The sequence below is a fragment of the Equus caballus genome, chromosome 28 (genome assembly GCF_041296265.1).
Source record: "Equus caballus isolate H_3958 breed thoroughbred chromosome 28, TB-T2T, whole genome shotgun sequence".
NCBI lineage: Eukaryota > Metazoa > Chordata > Mammalia > Perissodactyla > Equidae > Equus > Equus caballus.
In genome coordinates, this window is record NC_091711.1 from 45,460,770 (window position 1) to 45,487,661 (window position 26,892).

Consider the following 26,892-nt stretch of genomic DNA (forward strand, 5'->3'; position numbering starts at 1 on the left):
TTATACTCATATGGTCTCAACTCCGTTAACTATGTACGGAGCATGTGTACACACATACACAAAAACTTCTGGAAGAAAATATACCAAAATATGAACAGTGGCTATGTCTGGCTATTACAATGATGGGTAATTTATTTTTTTCTTTATGGTTTCCCCTATTTTCCAGTTTGAGCCTGTACAGCTTTTATGGTCAACACAAACAAACACAATTTTCAAAAAACAGAATCAGCACATAATTTTGCTAGAAATCACATGAGTAACCATTATTAACCAAAGTCACAAAGATAGATATAGATAATTATTTTTACTCTTAAAAAGGCCCCAGGCAGGGCTGGCCTGGTGGAATAGAGGTTAAGTTCACACACTCCACTTCAGTGGCCCAAGGTTTTTGGGTTCAGATCCCGGGCACAGACCTACCCACCATTCATCAAGCCATGCTGAGGCAGCACCCCACATACAAAACAGAGGAAGATTGGCAGAGATGTTAGCTCAGTGACAATCTCCCTCACCAAACAAACAAACAAACAAACAAAAAAAGCCCCAGGGGCTCCTTTTATTGCCTCAGGCAGCTATGCTTCTGCATTCTGATGTGGGAGCCCAATATCATTCCCAATCCATCTCTCCCATCCCATGAATCCTGGTAGAGATTTATAGCTGCATGTGACACCATCTGTGGGGAAGGGAGAAGAAACATATCAATTTGTGACACTCTTCCAAAAGACTCCCAAATCCAGTCAACAAATGGGTACTGTCAGAGGAGGCAGCAAGGAGAAACAGGCTGAGAGACTAATCACATGAGCCACAGGGACCAAGAACTAGGGACCAAGAAGGCTCAGCCAGGAGGAGAGTGGTCTGAGCTGGAAGGATGGGCAGACCTGCGACGGGGCGGACGGCAATGATAAAAGACAAAAGGAGGCTGTAACACGGGCGAGAAATTAACCGCCTCACCGGCTGACTCCTTCTTCTGTTTAGGCCCTAAATGCTAATAACCCCCATCTCACTTCTCTACCCACATGCCCTCCGCTGGCAACCTCCCCCCTTCTTCTGGCTTTAGATGCCATCTATGCCCATCTGCATGCTGTCGATGCTCAGATTTATATTTGTAGCCTGGACTTCTCTGAGCTTCCAACAGCATACTCGACATCAATACTTAGATTTCTCACAAGCATCTCGAACTTAACACATCCAGGAGTAACCCCCTGATTTCTGTCCGCTAACCTGTTCTCCTCGCTCCTGTCTTCAAATAGACTAGGTTCCCTCTTCTGTGAAGAGCCCCGCATGGCGCTACTGGCCTGGGGTGCTCTTCCTCCCACATGAACACAAGGTGGCCGGTGCTCTGCAGGTTTGCCCCATATGGCAGCCTTCCTTTCCTCGTCTCTGATGCCTTGGTGCAGAGCTCATCTTAAATGCCACCTCCCCAAGAAGTCTTCCGTGACTGTCCCATCTAGGGTGGCTCTGCTCCTGCTATCCTCTGTCCCCCAAGCCTATCTCATTCATGGCCCACATCGAGATTTCTAATTGGTTTATTTGTTTCTGATATAAATAATGTGTTGGTAAGAAAAAAGCTCCTTCAATGATTCCAGCATCCTCTTCTCCAAACCCACCAACACTGCATTTCTAAGGATCTTCTGAAGCGAGATTCTGGGGGCCCCACCAGGAGCCACCAAGGACGGCAGCCATAGGGTCAAGCTTCACAGGTCACAGAAGGGAAACAGGACACAGGGTGGACTCACCAATAAAATAGAAATCCCCCAGAAAGCCAAATAAATTCTGGGGGAGAGAGGGAAGGTGCGGATGACCAAAGTACGTGAGACAGAGGCTCGAACTGCTTCATGTAGGAATGAAAGGAAACGATGGTGTGGGGCTTGTCGAGCCTCTGGCCGCACTGCCACTGCCCTGTCCGAGCGGCTCCCTTGCTGGATGGGTGCTGCCACCCCGCCTCCTCCCTGTCAGAAGGAGCCCTTACTCTCACTTCCCACAACAATCGTTCATCTCACCAGCTTAGTGTGAGTCGTGCGCATGCACACCTACTGCCGAGCTTATAGGCACGTCCCAGTGGTTCTCTTTTCCTGAGATGAGGGCATGCCAGTAACTGCAGGTGGGGCTACTTCCGGGACAACAGCTGTACTTGACCAGAAAACAAAACCGTTTCCATGCTTTAACTTTGTTATTGGTAAATAATAAATCACTTGCAACACATTGCACTTTTCACAACATATCACCCAATCCACCGTGCCGTGACACGGGAATTCAGAGCCATGGGTCTGGGAGAAAAGAGGCGAGGGCCTGAAGTGGACTGGTGGCAGTGGGAGCACAGAGGTGAGCCAGACACATTGCTACGATGACCATTGAGGGCAGCATTGTTCTGCAGACAAAATGAGTTTGGGAAATACTGCATATCCCCTTCGTGGATATTCATGGTGTTCAGTTAACATGTTAATAGCTATGAATATCCTACAGACAAGAAACCTACTTGACATTTCCCAAATGTATTTAATGTTGGAACCTGTTTTTAGCATTCCAACTGCACTTGAAAATATTCTAGAGAAACATCTATTCTCAATTAAATTGTACTGAGAATATAATTATTGGGTAGGAAATAATGAATAACAAGTGAAAGTAAGAATCACATGAACAGGGTGTTTTTTGCAGATTTCATACACATTTCAGAACATTTGAGAAGCATGCTGGTTCCTAGCCGCCAGGGTGTTAAAACACCACCCAGAGATGCCTCCCGACTTGCAGTCCGCCCTCCCATGACCTGGCTCGCCATCTTCGCTCTCTACCACAGGGATGCGATGAAGAAACCACCCGTGCTGGGTCTTCTGCGCGCCCCTCCAGCTCCTCTCTTCACCCGGCCTTCTCCTCCACGCTCTGCGCCCAGGGCTGACCTCTGCAGACTGTATTATTTGGGTTCTCTTGCCCTCGGCTTCTAGCTAGGTTCATTGGTGAGAGGCACTGAAACCTGAGAAGGGGTTAAAAGACAGCTTGGGGTATGTATTCCCCCGGCGGCTTCTGTCGGGCCACTGACAGTGACCGATTCTCTACCAAAGCTCTTACCGGGAAACCTTCTCCCACGGCGACAGCTCGGGAGTGCTCACACAGTGTCACAGCGTAATCAGGGCGTTCCGACCCACAAGGATGCCTGGCACTAGTTAATCGACCAAGGGTCCTTAGGAAAGACTAAAGTGCTGCCTGATACGTACAGAATATATAGAAAATTCTGGGTCTGATGGGCAGAAGCCTGACTTGAGTCATTAACGTTGGATTCACAGCCTCTTGCCCAGGTCACAGACCTGAACCAGTTCACAAACCCAGAGCTCCTCAGTCATAGGGGTCTGGATATCTTAGAGGACAACCCTGCGAGGCAGCCATAGACACATACTGAGAATTTCCCTTTGAATCTTGCCCAGAGGGTCCAAAGAATCTTCATTCAAACCTTGCCCAAAAGATCCTTCAGCCATTTACCAAGGTGGCTATGCATTAAGGGAAGGAAAATACCTAGACCATTCATGGTCATTAGACAGTAGCTCTGAACTATGATAACCCCTGGAAAACCAACATGCCAGCATGGTCTGTTGGTCAGAGTGGAGGCTTCTGGAGGTGACCAACAGAGCCCAAGTCCATTTCACAGTGGATCCAGAGAAAATACAGACTCAGAGAAAATACTGGTTACTTCTCTAGGCTCAGAATACACAATGGGCATAAATACTCCTAGTCACTGCCGAATCCTCACATTGGTTCTCTGGTCCATGGAGCAAGGGCTATGACGGTCGGAAGGACCCACAGAAGACTCAACCCTTCACAAAAGAGTAAACAAAAAGTAGTACCACTCCCCTGGAGTAAACGCAGAGATGGTGCATTTGACTTCTCCATAGTCCCATTCAAATCTGCTGTCTGCTGATGCAAAAGCTACTTAGGTATTGGAAAATGACTGTGCATTATTGCAAATTTAATCAGTGATGATGCCAGTCACACATGCAAATCGACATAGCCCCTGGCATCTGGTATGCAGTGATAGTCATAGAAAATGCTGATTTTTCCATTCCTATCAGCAGATAGGAATTTCCCTTTACACAGCAGGGAGATCAATATACCTCCACAATCTTATCTCAAGGTTATCTCCACTCACCTGCTTTCTGCCTTAAGGTAATGTGAGGGAGCTCAGATCAAGGCTTGCCCAGAGGGTTCTGCTTGCACAGTTATGATGTGCGTAAGCATCACACTGGCGGTCATCCTGATGATATTATTAGATTAACTAGATCTAGTGAGGAGGCAGAGGCCTCAGAAACATATGTGTGTGTCAGAGCGAAGGAGATAAAGCCCATGGAAAGTTAGGGGCCTGTCATTCTGGTATTTTCTGGATCCAGAGGTCTGAGGCGTGTTGGAATAGTCCCTCTGAAGTGAAAGACAAGTTGTCAGGCCGTGTGCCACCCATCACAAAGAGAGGCACAAGCTAGAAGCCTGTCTCTGACTTTGAAGACAACATTGTCCTGCTATTCGGATCCAGCTTTGGATACCTCACGAGGTTGCCAGTTTTGGGTGGGGCAAAGAGCAAAAAAAAAGCAGCTGACAAGACCCAGGCTACAGTGTAGACTGCTGTCTCACCACAGAAAATAAGCACAGCATGTAAAGGTATTTATGGCCCAGGTAAGTGCCCACTAGACAGCATCCCTGGTGGGCAACAGGAGGAGAGGGCACCTGGCATGCCAGTCAGTCATCTTCCCCAGGCAACTCGGTGCTTCTTCATGGGCTTCCACACAAAGCGGTCACGGAGGCAGGGACGGAGGCTGGGCATTGTTTAAAAATAGGGACGTCTCATCACTAAAGCTGAGCCCGCTACTGCCCAGTTAAGGACCCAGCCTGCCAAGGGCAGCACTCCACTGACGACCTTATCCACTGCTGGGCAACCCTCTCCTTCAGCTATCCTCTGTGCTCCTTTCAGTAACTGCTCCCTCTCTTTCCCCTTCAGGCCTAGAGCAGATAAATGCTTCCCCATATACTGACGTCACTTAATCCTGCCCCCACTTAGGTAAAAGATCCTTCAACAAACCCACGTGCCATCTCGTTTCTGCCTGGCCCCTGACCAAGGATGTCAGGATTCAGAAGACCACAGAGGATGCAGAAGAGCTCCGTCACCCCACAGCCCCCTGCTGCTGCCCCGCTCGAGCACAGCCTCGCCGGCCCAGCCCTGGCAACCTCAGACCTCTCCTCCATTCCTATTATTTTATCCTTTCCAGAATGTCATATAAATAGAAGAGATCCTAGATGCGTGGGTTTAAAAGTATTGGGCAATAACTGAAAATACATCCCAGGGTATTGTTTCTACACTTCCTATAATTTGGGCTAAATGGCTTATTTCTTCTGTTTGCATGGCTTCTGCCAGGTTACTAATGTTCCCAGCGTGAGTGGGAGAATTCTCCCCAGGAGATGCTTCTGATGAAGACCTGCTCACATGACAGATGGACGAAGGACAGTCTCTGGTGAATACTCAAGTCACAGCAAGTGACAGCATTTATCCCAGCCTCTCGACTGTCCCTCAAACCTCATTCTTCATGTTTCAATGCAGGTTTTATTTTGAATAGATCTATTTTAATAAAAGACTGGGCAACACTGAAAAGCACAGCGTGTTAGTAATAAAGGTCAAGTCAGCTGTTCAATTAAAGACTACCGTTACATTAAAAAAGAGAGAGAGAAAGTAGCTTCTAAAGTCTCTAAAATATCATTTGGATCAAGATTTTATGCCTCATTACCAAGCTGTTAGGGTTTTAATTTAGGCCTGAAACCTGCAGTATTTAAAAAAATATAACAAACTCCAAAAGATACCTATGTTTTTCTGTACTATCCATTAATAAATTGGATAGTAAGAATAATTTCTCAAATCATTTTGTTAAGTGTAAGAATTTAGATTTTATTTTACTTCCTTCTTTATTCTTTCCTGTATTGTTTGCCTTAATAAAAGAAGAATGTTGGGGCCAGCCCAGCGGCGTAGTGGTTAAGTTCACGCACCCCGCTTCAGCGGCCTGGGGTTCACAGGTTTGGATCCCAGGTGCAGACCTACACACTGCTCTTCGAGCCATGCTGTGGTGGTGTCTCACACACAAAAGAGAGGAAGATTGGCACAGACGTTAACTCAGGGACAATCTTCCTCACAAAAAAAAAAAAGCGTGTGTTTTAAAATTTATTTCTTCAATTAAAATGCAGTAAAATGAACTGTTTCTTTTGGTGTACACTCTTATGAGTTTTAATATGTGTATGGACTTGTGTGCCCACCACATTCAGGATACAGAACAGCTCCGTCACCCCACATCCTCCCTCATGCTACCCTCTGAGGTCACGTTCTCCCTGCCCTTGGTCCTGGCAACCACCGATCTCTTCTTCATTCCTAATGGCTTCCTTTTACCAGAATGTCATATAAATAGAATCCTACGCAGCAGCAACCTTTGAGACCAGTTTCTTCCACCGTGGAATATCTCTGAGATTCATCCATGTGTATGCAGCAATGGTTCAGTCCTCACCGCCGAGAAGTGCTCCATTGTATGAATGCACCAGTGTGCTTAAGCAGCCATCTACTCAAGTCCACGTGAGCTGGGCCCAGTTTGGGGCAATTATGAATAGAGCTGCTATGAACATTCAGGTACAGGCTTTCTAGTGAACTCTTAAATCATTTTTTAAATACAAAAGTCATACAGAATTTTCCCAGTGCAATCAGGGACTCATGCTGGTAAGTTAACAAAAATATTAAACCTAAACTTAGAAGATGGATTATGGTTCCCTGTGATGCTGTGAGTGTGACCGTCAAGGGGAGTCAAGGGCGTTCACTTCTAGCAATACCAGGTCTCCTAACTGTGTCACCTTCTCGGGGGCTTTAGAGGACAGCAAAGGAAAGAGGGACATCAGCACCACCCCGGGGCCAGGCCCACCCCCAGTGCCACTCGCCGCAGGACACCAGTCCCGCCTCCAATGCATTTTCCATAGGCCCCTGCTTCCATGGTAAGAGCCAGGAATTCTCTCTTCTTAGGCCTTACCAGTGCTGAGTCCTCAACAATCACCAGCTAAATTCAGCAAATAGGTGAGAAACAAGTAACGGTGACAGTTTGGGGAGCCCAAGGTTCTCTCTAAGTATATAACAGAAGATAAAAGGGCAACTGGATGGACAATTGTAGACAGAACACTATACGGAAACATCCACGGACAAGAGAAGTCTAGACTGATGGAGTACAGTAGAAACACTCATTGGACCAAATCATGGATAGAATTTAACATACGACAAGGCAGACATCAAAAACAAGCGGGAAAGAAAGGATCATTTAACAAGTGGTGATGGCAAAATAGATGATCTATTTCAAAAAAATATTTTAATTTGGATACTTACCTTACGTCAGGATGGATTCAAGTGTTTTGTTTTCAAAGAATAAGAAAGACAAGCTAAGTAGGAAAGAATTTTTATCAAGCCTGGGTAAGAATGATGATTTATAGCTTTCTAAGCAACAGAAAACATTCCAAAAGAAGAAGATTAATGCATTTGATTATATTAAAATGTAAACTCTGAAACAATGAGGTATCACGTGAATGACAGGGAAATAGCAATCTGGAAAAATCGCTGCAATGCCTACGACAGAAAAGGGTTATCTGGTGATAATTATCTAACTATGAAAAATTATTAACCAAAAAGTGATAAAACTGACTTAAAAAACCATCAGTGGGGCCATGAACTCATTAGGACACAAAGAGGCTTCACGTCAGGGGAGACACGATCTGTGCACAGGCTCATGGAAATGTCCAACCTCAACACCCCTCCAAGGATATAAATTAAAACCATCACAAGGCACCATTTCACACCTCCTAAGTTATCAATATTTTAAAATGACATTAATATGCTGGAAAGAATATGAAACCAGAACACTCACACAATGCTGATGGCAACGTCAACTGCCACTATCTTTAGAGAGAACAATTTGGCAATCCTTATACAAATTCGTGAAATCGTTCACACTCCGGCCTTGGGTCTGACCTTTAGAAACACACTGTGAGAAAGAAGCGCCCGCCAAAGGGAAAGGCAAGTGCCTGCGGATGGGGCCTCTAGCAGCAGGGACGACGCCATCCCCCAGAGCCTGCCTGCGACCCGCACCCACTAGAACCCCAGTCCTGCCCGGGCCCGGGCCTCCTCTCCTCCCCACCTCTCGCCCCTCTTGCCCAATTGCCAACTCGGCTCCAGGCACGCTGGCTTCTGCCCCAGAATGGGCCACATGGGGCTCTTCCCGTGGCTGCTCCCCCGACCTCTCGGGTCTCTGTGAAACCTCGCCTTTTCAGGGAGGCCTTTCCAGAGCATTCCTGACTAGCCTGAGCTCCTCCCTGTTATTCTCCATGACAGTCCTTGCTGATTCTCTTCACAGCACCCCTTGCACTGCATGTTTTATTTCTTTTTTTTTTTTTTAAAGATTGGCACCTGAGCTAACAACTGTTGCCAATCTTTTTTTTTTCTGTTTTATCTCCCCAACCCCCCCCACCCCCACATAGTTGTATATCACTAGTTGCAGGTCCTTCTAGTTGTGGGTTGTGGGATGCCGCCTCAATGTGGCCTGACGAGCAGTGCCACGTCCGCACCCAGGATCCGATCCCTGAGCCACTGCAGCGGAGCGCGAGAACTTAACCACTCAGCCACGGAGCCGACCCCGTATGTTTTATTTCATTACTGACACGTTCATTGATTATCAGTCCCCCCAACCCCGCCCCACCTGGCGGGTAAAGCTCTTTGAGGGCGGGGATCATGTCTTATTCTCCAATGAGCTCCTAGTCTCTAGCACAGTGCCTGGTACATAATAAGTGCTCAAGAATTGTTTGTTGACTGACTGACTGAAGAAATGAACAAACAAACATATGTAAAATTTTAAGAACCTAAAGACTCAAGTGATGGTAAATGGTTGAAACATTCTGGCATATAAAATTAAAGAGCCCTAACAATTGATCGTGACCGCATCAGACCAGCCCCTTTGAAAATGCTGTTTGCTTTCTCTGGATGCAATGTCTCTCTCCAACTACCCATGTAGGAAATTCCCGTTTGCCTCTCACAGGTTTAACTTTGTTCTGTTTACTCTTTGAAGACTTTTCTAACTTCTTAGCCAGCATGAATACATTAAAGAGAGGTTTCTGGCATCATAGGGAATCTCCCCACGACCTCCTGGTCTAATCACACAGAAATATATCAAATATATCAACAACCACTGGGATAAATATATCAATAAGTTATTTTAAACATACAGCTGAAGTTGAAACAAGAAAGGGAAATCCACAGGAGCTAGAAGCAGGGAGGGAACCCATTCTGGAGCAGTAAGATCCTGAGTTATTTCCACAACCTCCAGGGTTTACCAGACTGGACAGAGCAGTGCCTGCTAATGGCAGCCCTGGGATTTAAGGTAGGCTCTGAGGGCGGGGGTTTTAATGTCCAGCGGGGTTAGGAGACCTGGGATTGTGCAAGACTGGGAGTAGATATGGCACAGCTGAAAAGAGCTAATGAACCAAAACCGATTCTAGGAAAATAGTCAGAATGCAGCCCAGAGAGAAAGAGACATGGAAAATAAAAAGAGAGACTAAGAGACATGGGAAATGGAATAAGAAGGTCCATCATATATCTAACACGAGTTCCAGAAGAAAAGACCAGTGAGAACAGGGTGGAGTCAACATTCAAAGAATAATAGCTGAGAACGTTCTAAAATCCATGAAAGAGACTAATCCTCAGAGTGAGACAGTATGGGTCGGGAAGGTTAAATAAACAGACATCTTTACCAAGACACATTGTAGGGAAACTGTAAAATAACCAAAATAAAGAGGAAATCTTAAAGGCAACCAGAAAAAGAAAAAAAATCACCTATGAAGTATTGGCAATTAGACAGCAGACTCTCAACAGCAATGGTAGAAGCCAGAAGACCATGAAGAACGTCTTCAAGGTGCTAAGAGAAGATAAATCTCAAACAAGAATCCTATTCCCTGTGAAATCTTCATTAAAGAACGAGGGGGAAATGGACATTTTTGAAAACAAAGACTGAGCTTACCACTCACAGGGCCTTACTAAAAGACCATCAAAGGATGCACTTCAGGAGACTGACCTCAGAAGGAACGAGTGGCATTAAGAAGCAGCCTGAGCAAACAGCCTGGTAAACAAGGGAAAAGCTAAACAAGCACGGACCGTTTTAAAAAAATAATAATAATAATGACAAATTCAGGTCCTGTCAAAACAAGGCCGGAACAAACCCTAACCAGTGGTAACACGGTAAGTTGAAGGTGCCTGTTTTATTCAGGACAGTAGAACATTGATAAATAATTTAGAACACATGTTCAAAATTTAAGGGTAACCTCTATAAGAATAGAAATAGAATGTTTAAGTCTCAAGGCAGTGGAGGGAAAAAGAGTGATGAGGAAAACGCTGACAGGACCAAACACAATAGAGAAAGAAAAAAGAAAGAGTGGGGGAAATCAGAGAGTAAAAAATACAGTGGCAGGTGGGGCTGGCCCCGTGGCCGAGTAAGTTCGCGTGCTCCGCTGCAGGTGGCCCAGACATGGCACTGCTCATCAAATCACGCTGAGGCAGCATCCCACATGCCACAACTAGAAGGACCCACAACGAAGAATATACAACTATGTACCGGGGGCTTTGGGGAGAAAAAGGAAAAAATTAAATCTTTAAAAAAAAATAAAATACAGTGGCAGGGGCAGAGAAATCCAAACATTATCCATCACAATGAACGGAAAAAGACTACAGTTGACCGTTACAGAGGCAAAGATTTTTAAAATATAGATGTATGCTATTTTACGAGAAACACACCTAAACATGACAACAAAAGAGTGAAAATGAAAGGTTGGGTAAAGATAGACCTGACAAATACTAATCAAATGAAAACTGGTGAGTGTTTTACTACTAGACACGACAGACCATGGACACGAGAGGGGAAGGGGGAGCGGTAATTACAGGGGAGCACTGACCAGGAAGATGCGACAACCCTTCACTCACAGGGTGCGCCCCTGGAGCCATATGTAATTTATGATTCACAGTCCTAGCACTTGGGCGTTCATCTCACTGCTGCCTGTTGTGCCCTGTTCCACTGGGAATTCTGGGCAAATGCAACAAACGGCACGACTCAGATCCCCCTGGGTCCCTGGCCAGAACAGGGTGTACACCAGCATGACCCTGGCCCCCTTAGCCTCCTAATTTGCTCACTCTATGCGCCCACCATAGTCTTCATAGCCACCGTCACTCTGGTAAGCCACTCTGGCTTGGGACCATTTGTTATTTATTTCTGCATTCTTAGCACTTCCCACAATGTCTGGCAGAGAAAAGCACTCAATATGCATCCATTAAAATTATAATTTTGAAGACTATGAAGCCAATATGAAGAATGTCTATAATATGCATTCCTATTTAAAAAGCACAATATAAAACTGTAGATGCACTTTGATTGCAAACATTTAAAAATTATAAATGTATACGGATACAAAGTGGAAGACAATGTGGAAAAATGAAAACAGTAAATTTGTTATGCAAGGTGGATGGTGACTTTTTGGTTTTGATGTTTATTATTGCTCCTATTACTTGCATAATTTTGAAAATGAATTAAAAAAGAATTGGTTATATAACTTTTAGCTGTCCAAGAAAGTAATTTCTAAAAAACTTCATCATCTATAGGCAGGACAACGGAGCTGTTTTCTAAGCCATGGAAATATTTACTCCTAGGGCCAAATTTCGCTTTTCACTCTAGAAGCCGTGGTGGTAGTTACAGTGATTCTCTCTGGACAGAGACAGAGACGAGAAGGAAAGAGGAGTGCGAGGGAAAATGGATCCAGCTTAATCCTGTCTTCCTTCTCCTTCTCTCGTGCCTTTCCCTTCTAGGCAAGCCCGAGGAGTCCCCCAGTTGTCCAGGTTTCACAAGACAATCTTTCTACTAGCCTCAACCCTACTCCCTCTGAGAAAAGGGTCTCTGAGTTATCTGGACAGGAAACCAGGTAAATCAAAGACAGTATTCCTTGCCCAGAGCTCAGTCTATAGATACCATTTCCAACTGAAAGGAAACAGGGATCCTTGGAGAAATGGCTGACTCCACGTTGGGGGCACGAGATATAGCAGAAGAGCCTGGAGCTTTTTGTCACCCCAGAAAGCAAGAGAGTTACTAGAGACTATTAGGGTCACAACAACAGGACTCAGGAGCCAAGACAAAAAGGCTCCCCCTGGTCAAGAGGGAGCAAATTCAGCATCAATGAGAGTAATAACCATAATGAATTGAAACACGTCAAATACGTTTACATTCATGAGTTCATGATAATATTTTTTAAGGAAAATCACTCATTGCTCACTTTTGGAGGATGCTAGGGAACCCTGAAAGTACCAAGTGAAGGCAAAGAACCAAGGACAGCTTGCCCTCTCTGTACTAACTGTCTCATTGTTACCAAATAGTTGGAGAGGGCAGTTTTCATTGCAGAAGTACTCAAACCAAAAATGAGCCGTGGACGTCAGCACTTTCCAAGCCCTAGCGAATTAATGGATATAGGTGTGGTCAACAATGGCTACTAACAGCACTAAAAGGGAGACAACTAGTCCATATTTCTATGCTTGTCACCACCTATGAAGTATTCTTGCCAAAAAACTGCACATGAGTTTGGATGTCTACCACTTCAGGGGGAGGGGGCTGAGGGACATGGGAGAACACATGGAATGTCGCTGTGGGCTGCAATCAGTCAGACAGAGATTGTAAGAAACTCCAGATAACGAACAATCGAACTTCTACAGACACATCATAACAGAAAAATTAACAAATAGAGAGGGACCCGATTGATTCAAAAAGAATTGCAGCAAATCAGTCAGTTGCAATGTACAGGTCTTTCTTGGATTCCAAATCAAATAAATTGTAAAAGAAAATATGAGACAATGTTAAATTTGATCCCTGACCGGATAGTATTATTAATGATAATTCTACTAGGTGCAAAAGTGGTATTTTCACCATGTTTTGAAAAAGAGGTCTTATCTTTCAGAGAGACATAGTGAGAACTTTTCAGTGGAATATGATGTCTGGTATTTGTCTCAAAAATATCTGGAGCTGAGGAAAAACGGGCAGGAGCAGAAATGAAATGATTGACCGTGAGCGGAACGTTGAAGCTGGGTGGTGGGCACATTAGTCGATTCGTTACATTATTCTCTTTACCTCTGCATGTGTTTGAAATTTTCAATAAAAAAGTCTAAAACATTAATAAAAAATAAATGAAGCTGTTCCTTCTTCTCCTGGTTGATGTTTGGGGAAAAAGATGTCAGGGAAACAATGGGACGCTTACCTTTTCATTAACTGGATAAAAATTCTCCTGGGTAATTGGTACACAAAGGTGTCGAGGACGACCTTCAGGTAATTCAAAGAGACGTGGCCGGCTTTGGAGGGGTCACCTGCACTCAGGGCCTTCTCCACCTTTTCGTAAGACTTGGAAAGCTGCAAAATTAACACGAGGGGCTGCATTCAGAGAAAGCAACTTCACGGAGCTATGCAACCTTTCTTTTTTTTCTCTACCGAAACCTTGTCACATTTTCCTCTCCAAAAACTGATCAAAAAGGTTACTATGGCATGTACTGAACTTCAAATGTTTAATTGATGAGCTCACTATGAAACAGCATCCCCAGTCACAGCGACTCAGTTGACAAGGCAGACAAGTTTCTCAGGGGAAACCAGCACCTATAATAGCTCTACCTCAAATTTTGGAGCTAAAAATACTCGGTGGGTCTGCCAGTTTGATGCATCTTTCTTAATATACTTTCAAGCTGCTCCTACGGTGAGCCCACGCCACGCTTCCCCTGATGAAGTCAGGCCAATCAAACAACAACGCTGGCAACACTTTATTAAAAATAGAAGCAGCTTTAACAGTAAGCCAAATTATTAATATAAGGATTGCATAAACACAGCACACTTTGAGCATTTCTTTAATTATTCTTTTTTTTAAAGGGGGAATGACAAAGAACCAGGGTGAATGAGCTTTGCTTCTGGGACTTCTAAAATTCGGTAAAGCAAGTTAACCACGGATTTTTATGACTCATAAAAATACCATGAAGATTGGTTTTGCTTCCAAAGGCTTTCCCGCTGTTTATTATTGAGTAATAATATTCTCCAATATTTCCAATACTCTCCACTTTGTCTGAATTCAGTTTTTCCTGCTAACTGGGATAAGAAGATAAACAAAATCACCACCAACTTGGTGGAAAGGGTGACTTTTTAAAAAAGCTGCTGGGACGTGGAAATATATGTACAAGAGTCTCTATCCACTAAGGGAATAAGAAACAGATTCATTAACATTTCCTTTCCTTAGAGTGCACAGGAATATTGGAAATCTAAGGGGAAAATCTCTAAAAATATTTAGAGAATCACAGGGCCTAAGCTTCTTAGAAAGTTGCATAAAATTAACCCAAAATGCAGCTGACTCTGCCCATCTCTCTTTCAGGGAAGCAGGTTGGCTGGGGGAAGATTCTCACAGAAAGAAGCCAGGCCAGACGTGGAGGACGGTTTCAGTGTACTTACTAGATTAATGACATCCACTTTTAATATCTTAATGACATTTGGTCTCCGATAAGGTTTTTTCCAGGGGAGTGTCTCTGACTGTTCAAGAGCTTTTAGAAAAAGAGCAGGGAGTGAAACAGAAACAGTGCCTTTGCAAAAAAAAAAAAATATATATATAATCACCTGCAAAGTTTTCATGCCATAAAAAGGGATTAAACAAGAAAATGAATTCATTAAAAGAAAAGCTTGAAGACAAGATGATAAAACAATCTAAGAGATGAGAAGGGGTATTTCAAGGCTAAGAAAATAGAAAACAAAAATAACAATTACAGGACCTAATAAACAAACTAGCATGGCAAGAGAAAGAGACAAGGCTGAAAGTAACATTAACAGTAAAGGAGCGGCTTGAAAGAACCTCAGTGAAGGCAGAGGAGAAAGGATTAAAGCAATGTGAGAGCAGACGAAAGATGAACCAATATAGGGACACCTGGGAATACTGCTGAAGGAAGGAAAGACAGAAAGGAGGAGGGTGGGGAGGAGAGAGGGATGGAGAGAGGCAGAAGATTTTAGTGACACGATACAGGGGAAATTTTCCTGAAGTGAATGAAGAACTGAATCTGGACACTGAAGAGCACACGGTGTCCCAGGAAACTGTGACATACTGCTCCGTGCCAAGACAGTTTAGTTTTGCTTTTTAATTTCAAAGATACAGAAAAAATACTTGAGGCATCCAGGTTAAAAAAAAAAAATCACCTACAAGGGAAAAAAAAAATCAGTTGACCTCAGGCTTCCTCTCAAAAAAACCCAATGCCAGAAGACAATGGAAAAATACTTATAACATTTTGAGGAAAAGAAAGTACGTTTAGGCTATCTTTTAAGAATTATACCCAGCCAAGGCCTTGTTCTGGTAAAAAGGCAGATAGTCTCAAAAATGGGAAACAAAGGGAATAAAGCACCCATGAGCTTTTCTTAAGGAAATTACTTGACAATGAAATCCATCCAACCAAAGAATAAATCAAAATAAAAAACTCTGAAAGGGATAAACCATGGTAAGCATTGAATATAGTGATGCGCATTAAATCCATGTAAATATAAAACGAAGGCAAACAACTAGGGGAATTAGGGTAACAGCACAGAATGTAAATATCCCAAACGCTGACTAAAAACAAAATATGAACAGTGAAAATTGTGAGGTGGGAAGAGACCCAGGAAGAGCCAGTCACGAGTTTCATAGCAGAGAGTCAGCCCGCACTGCCTGTAACTGAGACTTCCTTCAGAAATACCATAATTTCTCCTACTCTTGATGGTTTTCTTAACTCTCTTCTGTTCTCAAAGTCCCTTTGTGGACCTAATATCTCTTGTGGTATAGAAATATTCATCCAAAGTTCAGAAGCATCTTCGGCTTCACTTGAGGACAGCATTGTGAGCAAGGACGCAGGGTTTAAACTTGGCTCCAGGATTGACTGGCATGGTGGCCTTGGGCAAGTCATCAAACCTCTTCGTGCCTCAGTTTCCTCAACTTGAAACTGGGATATTCATAGTGCCTAACTCATGGAGCTGCTGTGAAGACTGGAAAGGGGGTCACTTACAGCGCTGCCTGGCACACAGGCACCCAAAGAGGGTTCATTATGAGGGTGAGGATGACATTTCTTTACTTCCAGTAAATTCAACGACATTTAAATTAAATATGCCTGATTTGTAAAAAGGAGCATGATTCTCTTCTTAGAACATTATTTCTATCTATGTACCCACCCACCCCCCACCAATGCAGCCATCCTTCTATACATATGACTAAAGACAGGCCCGGAATTATGTTCACCAAATGTTGCCTGTGATTATTTCTGGGTGGTGGATTTTGAATAATGTACTACTTTCTTCTTTGTACTTTTCAGAGTTGCTTACATTTCTTGTAATGATCATGTATTATGTAAGGGTCATGTTTTTATGAAAACAATAAATTCATTAACAACAACAAAAGAAAACGAGTTTTACCAATTTACTAACAGTATATTCAAGTGCTCACTTCTCCAATACTCTTAGCAACATTGACTTTTGTTAATTTTTTTCTCACCGACAATTTTCTACTGAAAATTTTATATTAATAGTTTATAAAATTTCTACTTATGTTAGGAAGGGCTATTATTTATCTGTCGTTTACGTTGACATATTTTGCCAAGTTTACCACTTGTTTATACAAACTTTTGCTATACAAAAGCTTTTTCATTGTAACATGGTCAAATTTATCAACGTGGTCAAATTTATCAATCTTTTTCTTTATGGTTTTGGGGCTTTACTTCATGCTTAAAAAAAAGTCTAAATTTCAAGATTAAAAAATTCTCACCCATATTTTTAAATTTAAATAGTTGAGGCATACAGAATTTATTTTGGTGTGAAGAGTGGAAGGTTATAGGCTTTTTTTCTCTAAATGGCTGGCTAGTGAATTATCCCAATAATAATCATCGAATACTCCACTCCTTGTCCCCACTACACTTTATTGGAGCGCCTCCCAGCATATGCTGAATTCACATATAAATATTAGTTCATTATCCAACTACTGTTTTAAGTCAATTTGAACGTCCATTGCCGCATCAGTGCTATATTGTTTTAATTATTATATCTTTATAAAATACATTTTGTATGATAGAATAAGCCCTCTATTATAACTTTTCAAAAGAAAAAAAATATATATATACATATATATACACACATTCTCCATCCAGACATAGCCAGAGCAGGCGTTAATACTTAATCCTCCAATCCAAGAACTAAAAAAGATCACTTCATTTACTTGAGTGCTCCTTTATTTTACTCAATAAAGTTGTATCTTGTCTTTGTAGGTCTTAAAGATTTCTTATTAGTGTAGTATGTGAGTAGCACAAAGGAGTTACTTAAGAATCAGCCACTCAGCACATTACTGTTATCCACGTACGATTGTTATGAGGGGAAGGAGGAGGTCTCAGGGCGTGGGCGGGCGGAGGTAGGATCAAAGCAAATTTTGGAAATAATGCCCAGACCTAACGGTTTTCCACAGTTGTCCATTTTCTCTGGTCACACCTTAGACGGCCCTGGCACTAGGAAAACACTCTCACCTCTTGGCAAAAGGCTCTCTCAATCTCATCCAAGGAGTAGTCCCTCCAGACCTCTTCAGAGGAAATGGAACTGGGGAGGCGCTCCCTTCTGGAACTTTTGATTTGCTGATTCTCCCGCGAGACCTCTATTAAAACCAAAGAGCTTTAGGTTATTAACATTGTCAAAGGTACACTTAAATATTAAGTGTTTCCTTTTCATCATAACCTGTCTGATAAAAGGTAAGACTTGAGTAAACCAAAAACTTGATGCAGTTTGTAATAAATGATGTTGAAATAATTGGGTAAACATTTTAGAAAAAAGTAAAATCAATCTACTTGCTACCTTATTCTAAAGTAAAAGGTACACTAAGTAGACTAATAAAGCCATAAATGTAGTAGAAGAAAATTAAGATGACTATTACATAATATATAGACTTTGTGTGAGAAGTCCTTTCCCAGAAACACACTGGAGCCAGAAATCATTTAAATAATGGACAGGTCTGAGAATATGAATATTTAATTTTTTTGGTTAAAAAAAGCACACAAATAACAATGAAAGAAAAATGAGTGGGAAAAACTATTGTTAATATACATGAGAAATACAGGTTAATTTCCACAACATGAGAGTAGCTCTTATGAATCAACAAGATAAACGTAAATACTCAACAGAACAATAGACTAAGGCTATAACAGGTAATTGACATAAAAAGAACTAAAAAAAATCCAAAATGTGTAGGAAAAACTGCTCAAACTCATTGGTAATTTAAAAAGTCTAACTGAATGAAAAACCTGGAAATAAATTTAACCAAGGAGGTGAAAGACCCGTATATTGAAAACTGCAAGACGCTAATGAAAGAAATTGAAGAAGACACAAACAAATGGAAAGATATTCCACGAACATGGATTGGAAGAATTAACAATGTTAAAATGTCCATGCCAACCAAAGCAATATACAGACTCAATGCAATTCCAACCAAAATTCCAATGGCATTTTCTCATAGAAATAGAACAGACAACCCTAAAACTTGTATGGAACCATAAAAGACCCCATATTGCCAAAGCAATCTTGAAAAAGAACAAAGCTAGAGGCATCACACTCCCTGATTTCAAACTGTATTACAAAGCTATAGTAACTAAAACAGTATGGTATTGGCATAAAAACAGACACACTGATTAAAGAACAGAAAAGAGAGCCCAGAAATAAACCCATGAATAAGGAGCCAAGAATATACTACGGGGAAAGGACAGTCTTTTCAATAAATGGTGTTGGGAAAATAGGGCAGCCACACGCAAAAGCATGAAACTGAACCATTATCTTACACTGTACACAAAAATTAACTCTAAAATGGATTAAAAACTTGAAAATAAGACCTGAAACCATAAAACCCCTAGAAGAAAACATGGGCAATCAGCTCCTTTACTTAGCTCTTGGCAATGATTTTTTGAATCTGACATCAAAAGCAAAAGCAACAAAAGCAAAAATAAACAAGCGGGACTACGTCAAAGTAAAAAACTTCTGCACAGCAAAGGAGGCTGTCAACAGAATGAAAAGGCAACCTATGGAATGGGAGAAATATTTGCAAATCATATATCCGATAAGGGGCTAATATCCAAGATATATAAAGAATTTATACAACTCAATAACAAAAAAACCAAACAATCTGATTTAAAAATGGGCAGAAGATCTGAATAGATACTTTTCCAAAGAAGACACACAGATGACCAACAGGTCCATGAAAAGATGCTCCACATCACTAATCATCAGGGAAATGCAAATCAAAACCACAATGAGATATCACCTCACACCTGCTAGAACGGCTATTATCAAAAAGAATAGAAATAAGTGTTGGTGAGGGTGTGGAGAAAAGGGAACCCTTGTGCACTGTGGGTGGGAATGCAAATTGGTACAGGCACTATGGAAAACAGTATGGAGGTTCCTCAGAAAAATTAAAAATAGAATTACCATCTGACCCAGCAATTTCACTTTTGGGTATTTATCCAAAGAAAACAAAAACACTAACTTGAAAAGATATATGCACCCCATGTTCATTGTAGCACTATTTACAATGGCCAAGGTATGGAAACAACCTAAGCGTCCATCAATGGACTAATGGATATAGAAATTATGGTGTGTATACGCACGCGCGTGCGCACACACACACACACACACACACAAAATGGAATATTATTCAACCATAAAAAAGAATGAAATCTTGCTATTTGCGAAAACACGGCTGGACCTTGAGGGCATTATGGTAAGCGAAATAAGTCAGACAGAGAGAGTCAAGTACTGTACTATCTCTTTTACAAGTGGAATCTAAAAATAAAGAAATAAATAACCAGGCTCACAGATACAGAGAATAGACTGGTGGTTGGCAGAGGTTGGGGGTGGGGGTGGGAGAAATGGGTGAACTACTTTTGGGTTTTTTTAGTTTAAATAAATTGAGTAAAAATAATAAAACAAAATAAAAATTCTAATTAAAACAAGTTAACATCTTTTCTACTTCTCAAATAGGCAAGGATTAAAAGGAATGACAAAGAAAGAAATCAATTCTAGCTTGTGTATAGAAAACCTGGCACCTGAGTACTCTTAAATACCCTTCTAGAATGTTATACTAATGGAATAATGGGACCACTCAACAAACGCACATGGGTAAGGGTACTTTCTGCACTGTTTATAAGAGAAAAAGTTGAAATAATTTAAATGCTCATTATTAGAGATTGGTTTTATAAATTATGGTTCATCGAGCCTATGAAATTCTATACAGACATTAAAAACAAAGATGCCTGCCTAAATTAAGGGATGTGGAAAATTTTCCTTGAAATATACTGTTTCGTGACTGAAAGAAAGGATGACTAGCATAACATAATTTTCATTTTAACACTTATTTGTGTACTTGCCTGTCTACCCATCCATCCGTCTATCCATCTATCTATGCATCAGAAGAAAATCTGGGAGGCTAACACAAAAAGAATACAGCTGTAGATTCAGGTAGCATTACAGGGAATTGTTATTTTTGTTTTTGTGTTTTCTGGCTTTTTTGCAACAAGCATGTATTACTTATATAATAAAAGAGAATAAAATAAATCTAAAATATAGCCATTTTCTTTCTCAGAGTTGACTGCAAAGAATCACAAATGGTTTCCCAGATTTATTTCCTAAAATGTCTGCAAATAAGCTTCACTCAAATTAAGCACACTTATAACGACTCAGCCGCAGTTAACAAACTGCCAGTCATCTGGAATTCCATTTCCATCTCACAAAACAAAAAGAACGAAAGGGAAAAAAGCATAAGAGCCTGCCCAGTGGACCCCCCGGGCTCCATAACAAGATACAAAGCCAGTCCCTAGGATGCCGTCTGCAGCCTCAGTGGGCCGAGCACTGGAAACACGGGATCTCAGAATGCAGGAGCCTCAGTGCCTCCGTGAAGACGAGGAGGCCAAGCCGCGGGGCCAGGGGCTGACCTGGTTGGGCACACGGAGGTGTCAGCCCCAGCTTTCCATACTGAGTCCTGAGCCCACTCCGCCCGGGGGCACTGGTTCCGTTGTGGCGATTTGAGGAGCACACACAGCACATCTAGGGAAACCCATTCACACTCCGTAAACAACAGCCAGGACTGGGGGGAGGGGGGTTAAGGCGTGAGGCCTGCCCTCGGGGAGCTCACGGTCCAGGAGCCTGTGCAGCTATAGGGGCTACAACAGGCTGGCTGACAAACTCAATTCACACCCAATGACTCCTCTCATCACAGTTACACCAGGGTCATGCTCCGTGCAGCTTAATAATTCCTACCACCTTCCGATTTCCCCAAAATCTCCCCTGAAGGATGCTTGCTGATTTGAAACCGGGTAGAGAGGAATCCAAAGCTTATGGGGGCACTCATGTGTGTCTCAAGTGCGGCAAGGGGAAATCACCCCCGATTTCAGTTCTTCATGAGCCCAAACAGACGGTGCTTCTGACAAGCAAGGTGATGATGGCTCATTAGGACACAGACGCAGCAAAACAGAAATATGCACCAGTAATCGAGAATAAATCTTGTCCTATATATAGAAAAGTCATAGATAATGGGCCTCTGCAAATATGCAAACTAGAGACTCCCTCACAGAGGTAAGAACAGCGTCAAACCTACAAAGAGCTCTCGGTAATTAGTCCTCTTATGACACACCTTCCCAAAAAATAAACACACATTAGCAAATTTTATCCATCGTTCATAATTCATAGATAACAGAAAAGCAGGACTTCATATGAGAAGTAGAAATGGATAAGAAGAGGTATGTGGAATCATGTGCTTACTTACGAAAGTGAAATTTTTGGAACAAATGCAAATAGGTGACATATATTTTAAAATTATTGCTCACTTGAGAATATCTTCCAAAAATGCTCAAACCATCATATAGAAAATAATTATTATTAAAACAGTAGTAAAAAACCTCAGTGTAAAAAAATTGGAAGCAGTATAGAATTTACTCATGTGTCCACGGGCTTCCAGGCTGGAGCGCCAAGGAAAGCACTTCTCAGTGGGAGGTCCCAGGTGGGTAAACTTCGGAAACTCTGAGACAGTACAAAGCGAGGAGGACAGACTCTGGAAAGAGACTGCCTGCGTGCAGTTACTGACTCTGCCCCTTACGAGCTACGCGACCTGTGCCTTTGTTTCCCCACTGGCAAAGAGAGATGGAAACAGCATCTGGGCCACAGAGGTGTTATGAGGACGAGATGATGAATGAGGGTGCCCGGCACTCAGCAGACACTCAAGATATATTAGCTGTATATTGATTGATAAGGAAAGTTTTAAATGATAGGAGACATGGAAGAACAATATCAATCAGAGATAGAAAAGCTCAGAAATTAGATGATAAAACTCAGGAGCAGATTAGAAATAAAATTTCAGAAACGAAGACTAAACTAAAAGGAACACAAGAGCAAACAAACACAACAGTAATAGAAGGTGAAAAAGAAAAACTTATATCAGGTAAGCAAAAAAGGGAAGAAAGGAGGAAGGAAAGAAGACTTGTGAGAAAGTTGCAGTCTAGAAGAGAAGATAGGAAAAAAGTCTGAGATACACATACTATGAATCCTGAGAAGAAAACCAAACAATAGAACGGAACAGATACTAAAAACTGCAATTCATGCAGTTTTCCTGAAATAAGAGAGTCAAATCTGCTAATTCAAATAGTTCACAAATACTCGGGAAATCAATCACAAGTACCCAACATCATGGCATATTCTAGGAAAATGATTAGGTTTTAAATAAACGGAAAAAGAATTATCTAGATATTCAGGAACAAAGATCAAGTTACTAATAAGGAAAATAAAATTAGATTGTCATCAAACTTTTCCTCTGCCAAACTTCATGTCACCAGGCAATGGGTAAAAATATTTAAGAGACTTAAAGAAAAAAACCTGAGCCAAGGATTTTATCTCCAGACAAACTGTTTTTCAACTGTAAAGGCCACATGCAAACCGTCATGAACAGGCAAGAAATCAGAGAATATCGCCTCCATGAGCCTAAGTAGATTCCTAAGGAATTTACCAGAGAATAAGCTTCCAATAACCAAAATGACTAGAGAGACAAACAAGAAGGACGGAAGCAGCTGAGCAGATGTGACAAAGGTTTTCAGTCCTGATGTGGCAGCCTTACGGAAGCTGTGTCAGCGAGGCAGGAAGACCTACTTCTCAAGGGCTTACGCGGAAAGAAAGAAATCCAAACCTGGAAACGACCTTGAACCGCTCCAGATAACATCCTGTCTTCTTCGCTTGGGTGATACTCTGGGCAACCTGTCTGGATACCTTGGCTTTTCCCAAAACAACAATTAGCTAACCCATTGTCCAAATAAAGTAATTTCCATTACAATCCAACCCAGAAAGGATAAGCTGATAACGTAAGATTCACACTCTGGGGCTGAGGATTTTGAACTCCCAGGACGGCAGTGAGGACGAGGAGAGCTGGTGTCAGCGGTTCACCCTCTCCCACCTCACACCCATAAGCAGGCCTCTGTCTGACAGCCTCAGAGGAGAGCTTTAACATGGTGTGGCCCATAGCCCCAAACTACTGTATCTTTAAGAACATCAGAAGAAAGATTTTGCCTTCTAACTGAAGGATTTGTATTTCAATTATGAAAGTTATGAGATAAGTATTCAATGGGAAAATAAGTGTGAATAAGATTGTAAGGTGATCTCTGTGACTGGGTGTAGACAGACTGGAATACTCCCATGCTGTAGATGATGTAGGAACAGAAATATGCAGGACAACTAGGTACATATCTCATATTTAATCAGTCAAAGATGTCTTTCATTTTGAGATGTGTTATTATTTTATGTATCCCCAATAAAGTAAGCCTCCTGCCAACTACCAATAATGGAAAAAAATGAGATTTCTATGGCAAATTGAAATTGCATTATAGAACTTACCTTCTTAGAACACCTAATAAAATAAGCAAAAGAAAAAAGCAATAAAAATTAGCCAAAAAATAATAAAGTTACCAGCATAAACTGAAGCAAAAAGAAACTTAATATAGGCAGCCAGAAGGTTTTGCTTTCAATTGTGGTGGATTGGCTCATACCTAGCCTCCATAGCTGATAACAATCATAAACTCTGCCCAAAATATAAACAAAAAACTATCTGAAGACATTAGAGAGCAACCAACATAAACTGGAGTCAACCCTCAGAAAAATGGAGCAACGTTCACTGAATTTCCTCTTCTTTGGCCTTTTGCCTGAGGGAAGGCCTCAGCTGGAATCATACTAAGTGGCTAGTATATTGGATGTAAACCCAATATTGGCTTTAGGAATCAGCAAACAGAGTTTAGGACTACCACAGCAGCTGGAAAGTCATGAGGGAAAGCCCCAAAAGAAAGGCAGAGAGGAGCATCTCCAAAGCCTCTGGACAAATTTGCAGAAATCTCTGGCTAAGGCCTGGACTACAGATGAGCAGAGCAGACAATAAGAAGCCCAGCTAAGGCTAAAACAGCAGAACAAAGATTTCAGATGTTAACCTCCTCAGTGAAGACAAAGATCAGAGTTTGAGCACAGACAAGTAAACTGGCTGCTAAAACAAAAACGGAAGTTCTTCAGAGAGGCATAACAGAATCCCTAGTCTCTCCAACGCAAAATGTACTATATATAGGATAAATTCCAAAATTACTAGATATAGGAAAAAACCCAGGAAACTGTGATCCATATTCATGAAAAAAAGGTAATCAGTAAAGATCAACCCCTTAAATGACCTAGAGGTTGGACTTAGCAGATAAAGATTTTAAAGTACTTTAAAATTCAAAAATAAATGTTTGAGAATATAAAGGAAAGTAAACTACTAATGAATGAACAGATAGGAAATCTCAGCAGACAACAGAAACTGTAGCACTGTAGTCTGTGTTTGTAGTGTATGTAAAAGTATGATACGTGACAGCAATGTACAAAAGACAGGAGAGGAGAATTGGAAAAATACCATTGTAAAGTTCTTACACTTCATGTGAATTAGTAAAAATTATTTGAAGGTAGATTCTGATTAATTACATGTATAATGAAATAAAATGTTGAATTAATAAAAATTTCTTAAAATTATGTAAACTCTACAGCAAAAAAGTTGGGGAGTGGAGGTAGGTGGACAGAGAAGGAAGGAGTGGAGTGTCATGCAAAAAGGCAAAGATACCACTTTGGAAGACAATGTGATCAAGGTATAAAATTACATTACATAATACCTTAATAAGAACATAAATTCAATAAAACAAGAACTCAATAACAAGATGATGAGTCAACAAAATGAGATGGAAAACAATATGGCAGACCACTGGGAACACCATTATAGAAGCAATGAAGTAAACATAGCAAGGAATAGGATCAATCTTGCTGACAATCAAATAACATGTACAGATAGAAGACCTAAAATGATCATTCTGAATACAGAAGAAAAGGACAAAGAGAATAAAGCACCTGGAGACAATTTAATTGCTATAGAAGACAAGGACAATCCAACATAAGGATAATTTGTATCACCAAAGTTAAAAATCTGAAAACTGGAACAGAAGATTTATTCAAAGATATGTAATGTTACTAAAAACAAGCGAACAAAACCTTGAAGAAAGAATTTAATTTTCAGATTGAAAATATACTGTGTTCTGGAAAACTGATGCAGAAAGCTCAACACCAAGACGTATCCTAGCTATGTCACTGAAATTCAGGGACAGATAATTCCTTAGGCAATTAGCTAGAAAAAGCAAATCACCAATAAGGGAGAAAATTAGGCAAGCCTCAGACTTCTCCACAGACTCAGTACAGATGGCAAAGGATCCAAGTCTATGATGTTCTGAAGGAGAAAAGTGTGACTCGTGGAATTGTGTGCAGCCAAAAAAGAAACATTTTCTTCAGCTTCATTTCAAAGTCTGTTCTTCTGATGCCATATCTATGTATGGAAAGACGCCAGGAATAACGCTGACGGTGGCTATTTCTGGGTGGTAGAACTCTTTTGATTGGTTACTTCAATCTTTTTCCTCGTCTGCATCAGCGCCCGCCTCACAGGGCTGTGGGGACATGAGGAAACGGAAGAAGAACGTGCCGAGCCTAGTGCCTGGCATGGAATAAACATTCAATCAATGGGGTCGATTCTTATGGTTGTCACCTCAGGTATATAAACTTATTTGTGATGAAAATCTTCTATGATCAGGCTAGATACCATCTTATATCCCACTGGGGCCAAAAGCATAGCTCACGCTTCAGCCAAACACGTTCCCCTCAAGGGCCCTCGGACTAGAATGCTCTCATCCCCTCGGTGTTTGTCACACACACCCTGTGAGCTCTGCTCTAGCAAAAGTGCCTCCTAGCTCTTAACCAGCCAGCCCTGCTCTTCCTGTGAACACCCCACGACACCTTGTTCTTCTCTTACAGGTCTCTAAATAGATGTTTTGGAGGTGAACAACTCAGATCTCGACTCCACCACACACTAGCTATGTGACACAGGGAAATCCATTTAGCACCCTTGAATCAAGGTTTCTCATCTGAAAAAGCAAGATAATAATACCTGCTCCACAAAGCTGCTGAGAGAAATGAAATTAAAGTTAAGGTTTACAAAGTGTCGAGAGAAAACACAATAAACAGATGCTTTTATTATTATTTGTTCTTTACGTGACCTATTTTATGTCTTACCTGCCCTATTTTTTAAAATACACACACACACACACACACACACACACTTCTTAGAGACAGAGTACGTTACTTGGCTTGTATGCAGTGAAGGGCCTAGTAGTCCAGGGACTTGCACATGAATTAACAAAACATAAGGGATGAAAGGGTCCTTAGAAGATCATCTCGT

At 41.6% G+C, this 26,892-nt stretch overlaps 1 protein-coding gene across 6 annotated transcripts in view; it reads right to left on the bottom strand.

Moving 5' to 3' along the window:
* The window catches only part of EFCAB6 (EF-hand calcium binding domain 6), a 232,240-nt gene that overhangs the window by 138,571 nt on the left and 66,777 nt on the right, over positions 1 to 26,892 (bottom strand). For all 6 annotated transcript variants that reach the window (XM_023631419.2, XM_070254171.1, XM_005606763.4 and 3 more), the window contains exons 10-11: positions 17,612 to 17,736; positions 13,318 to 13,466 (exon numbers count right to left, since the gene is read on the bottom strand). In XM_023631419.2, the coding sequence (XP_023487187.2) occupies positions 13,318 to 13,466; positions 17,612 to 17,736 (274 nt within the window). The remainder of the gene's footprint in view (positions 1 to 13,317; positions 13,467 to 17,611; positions 17,737 to 26,892) is intronic.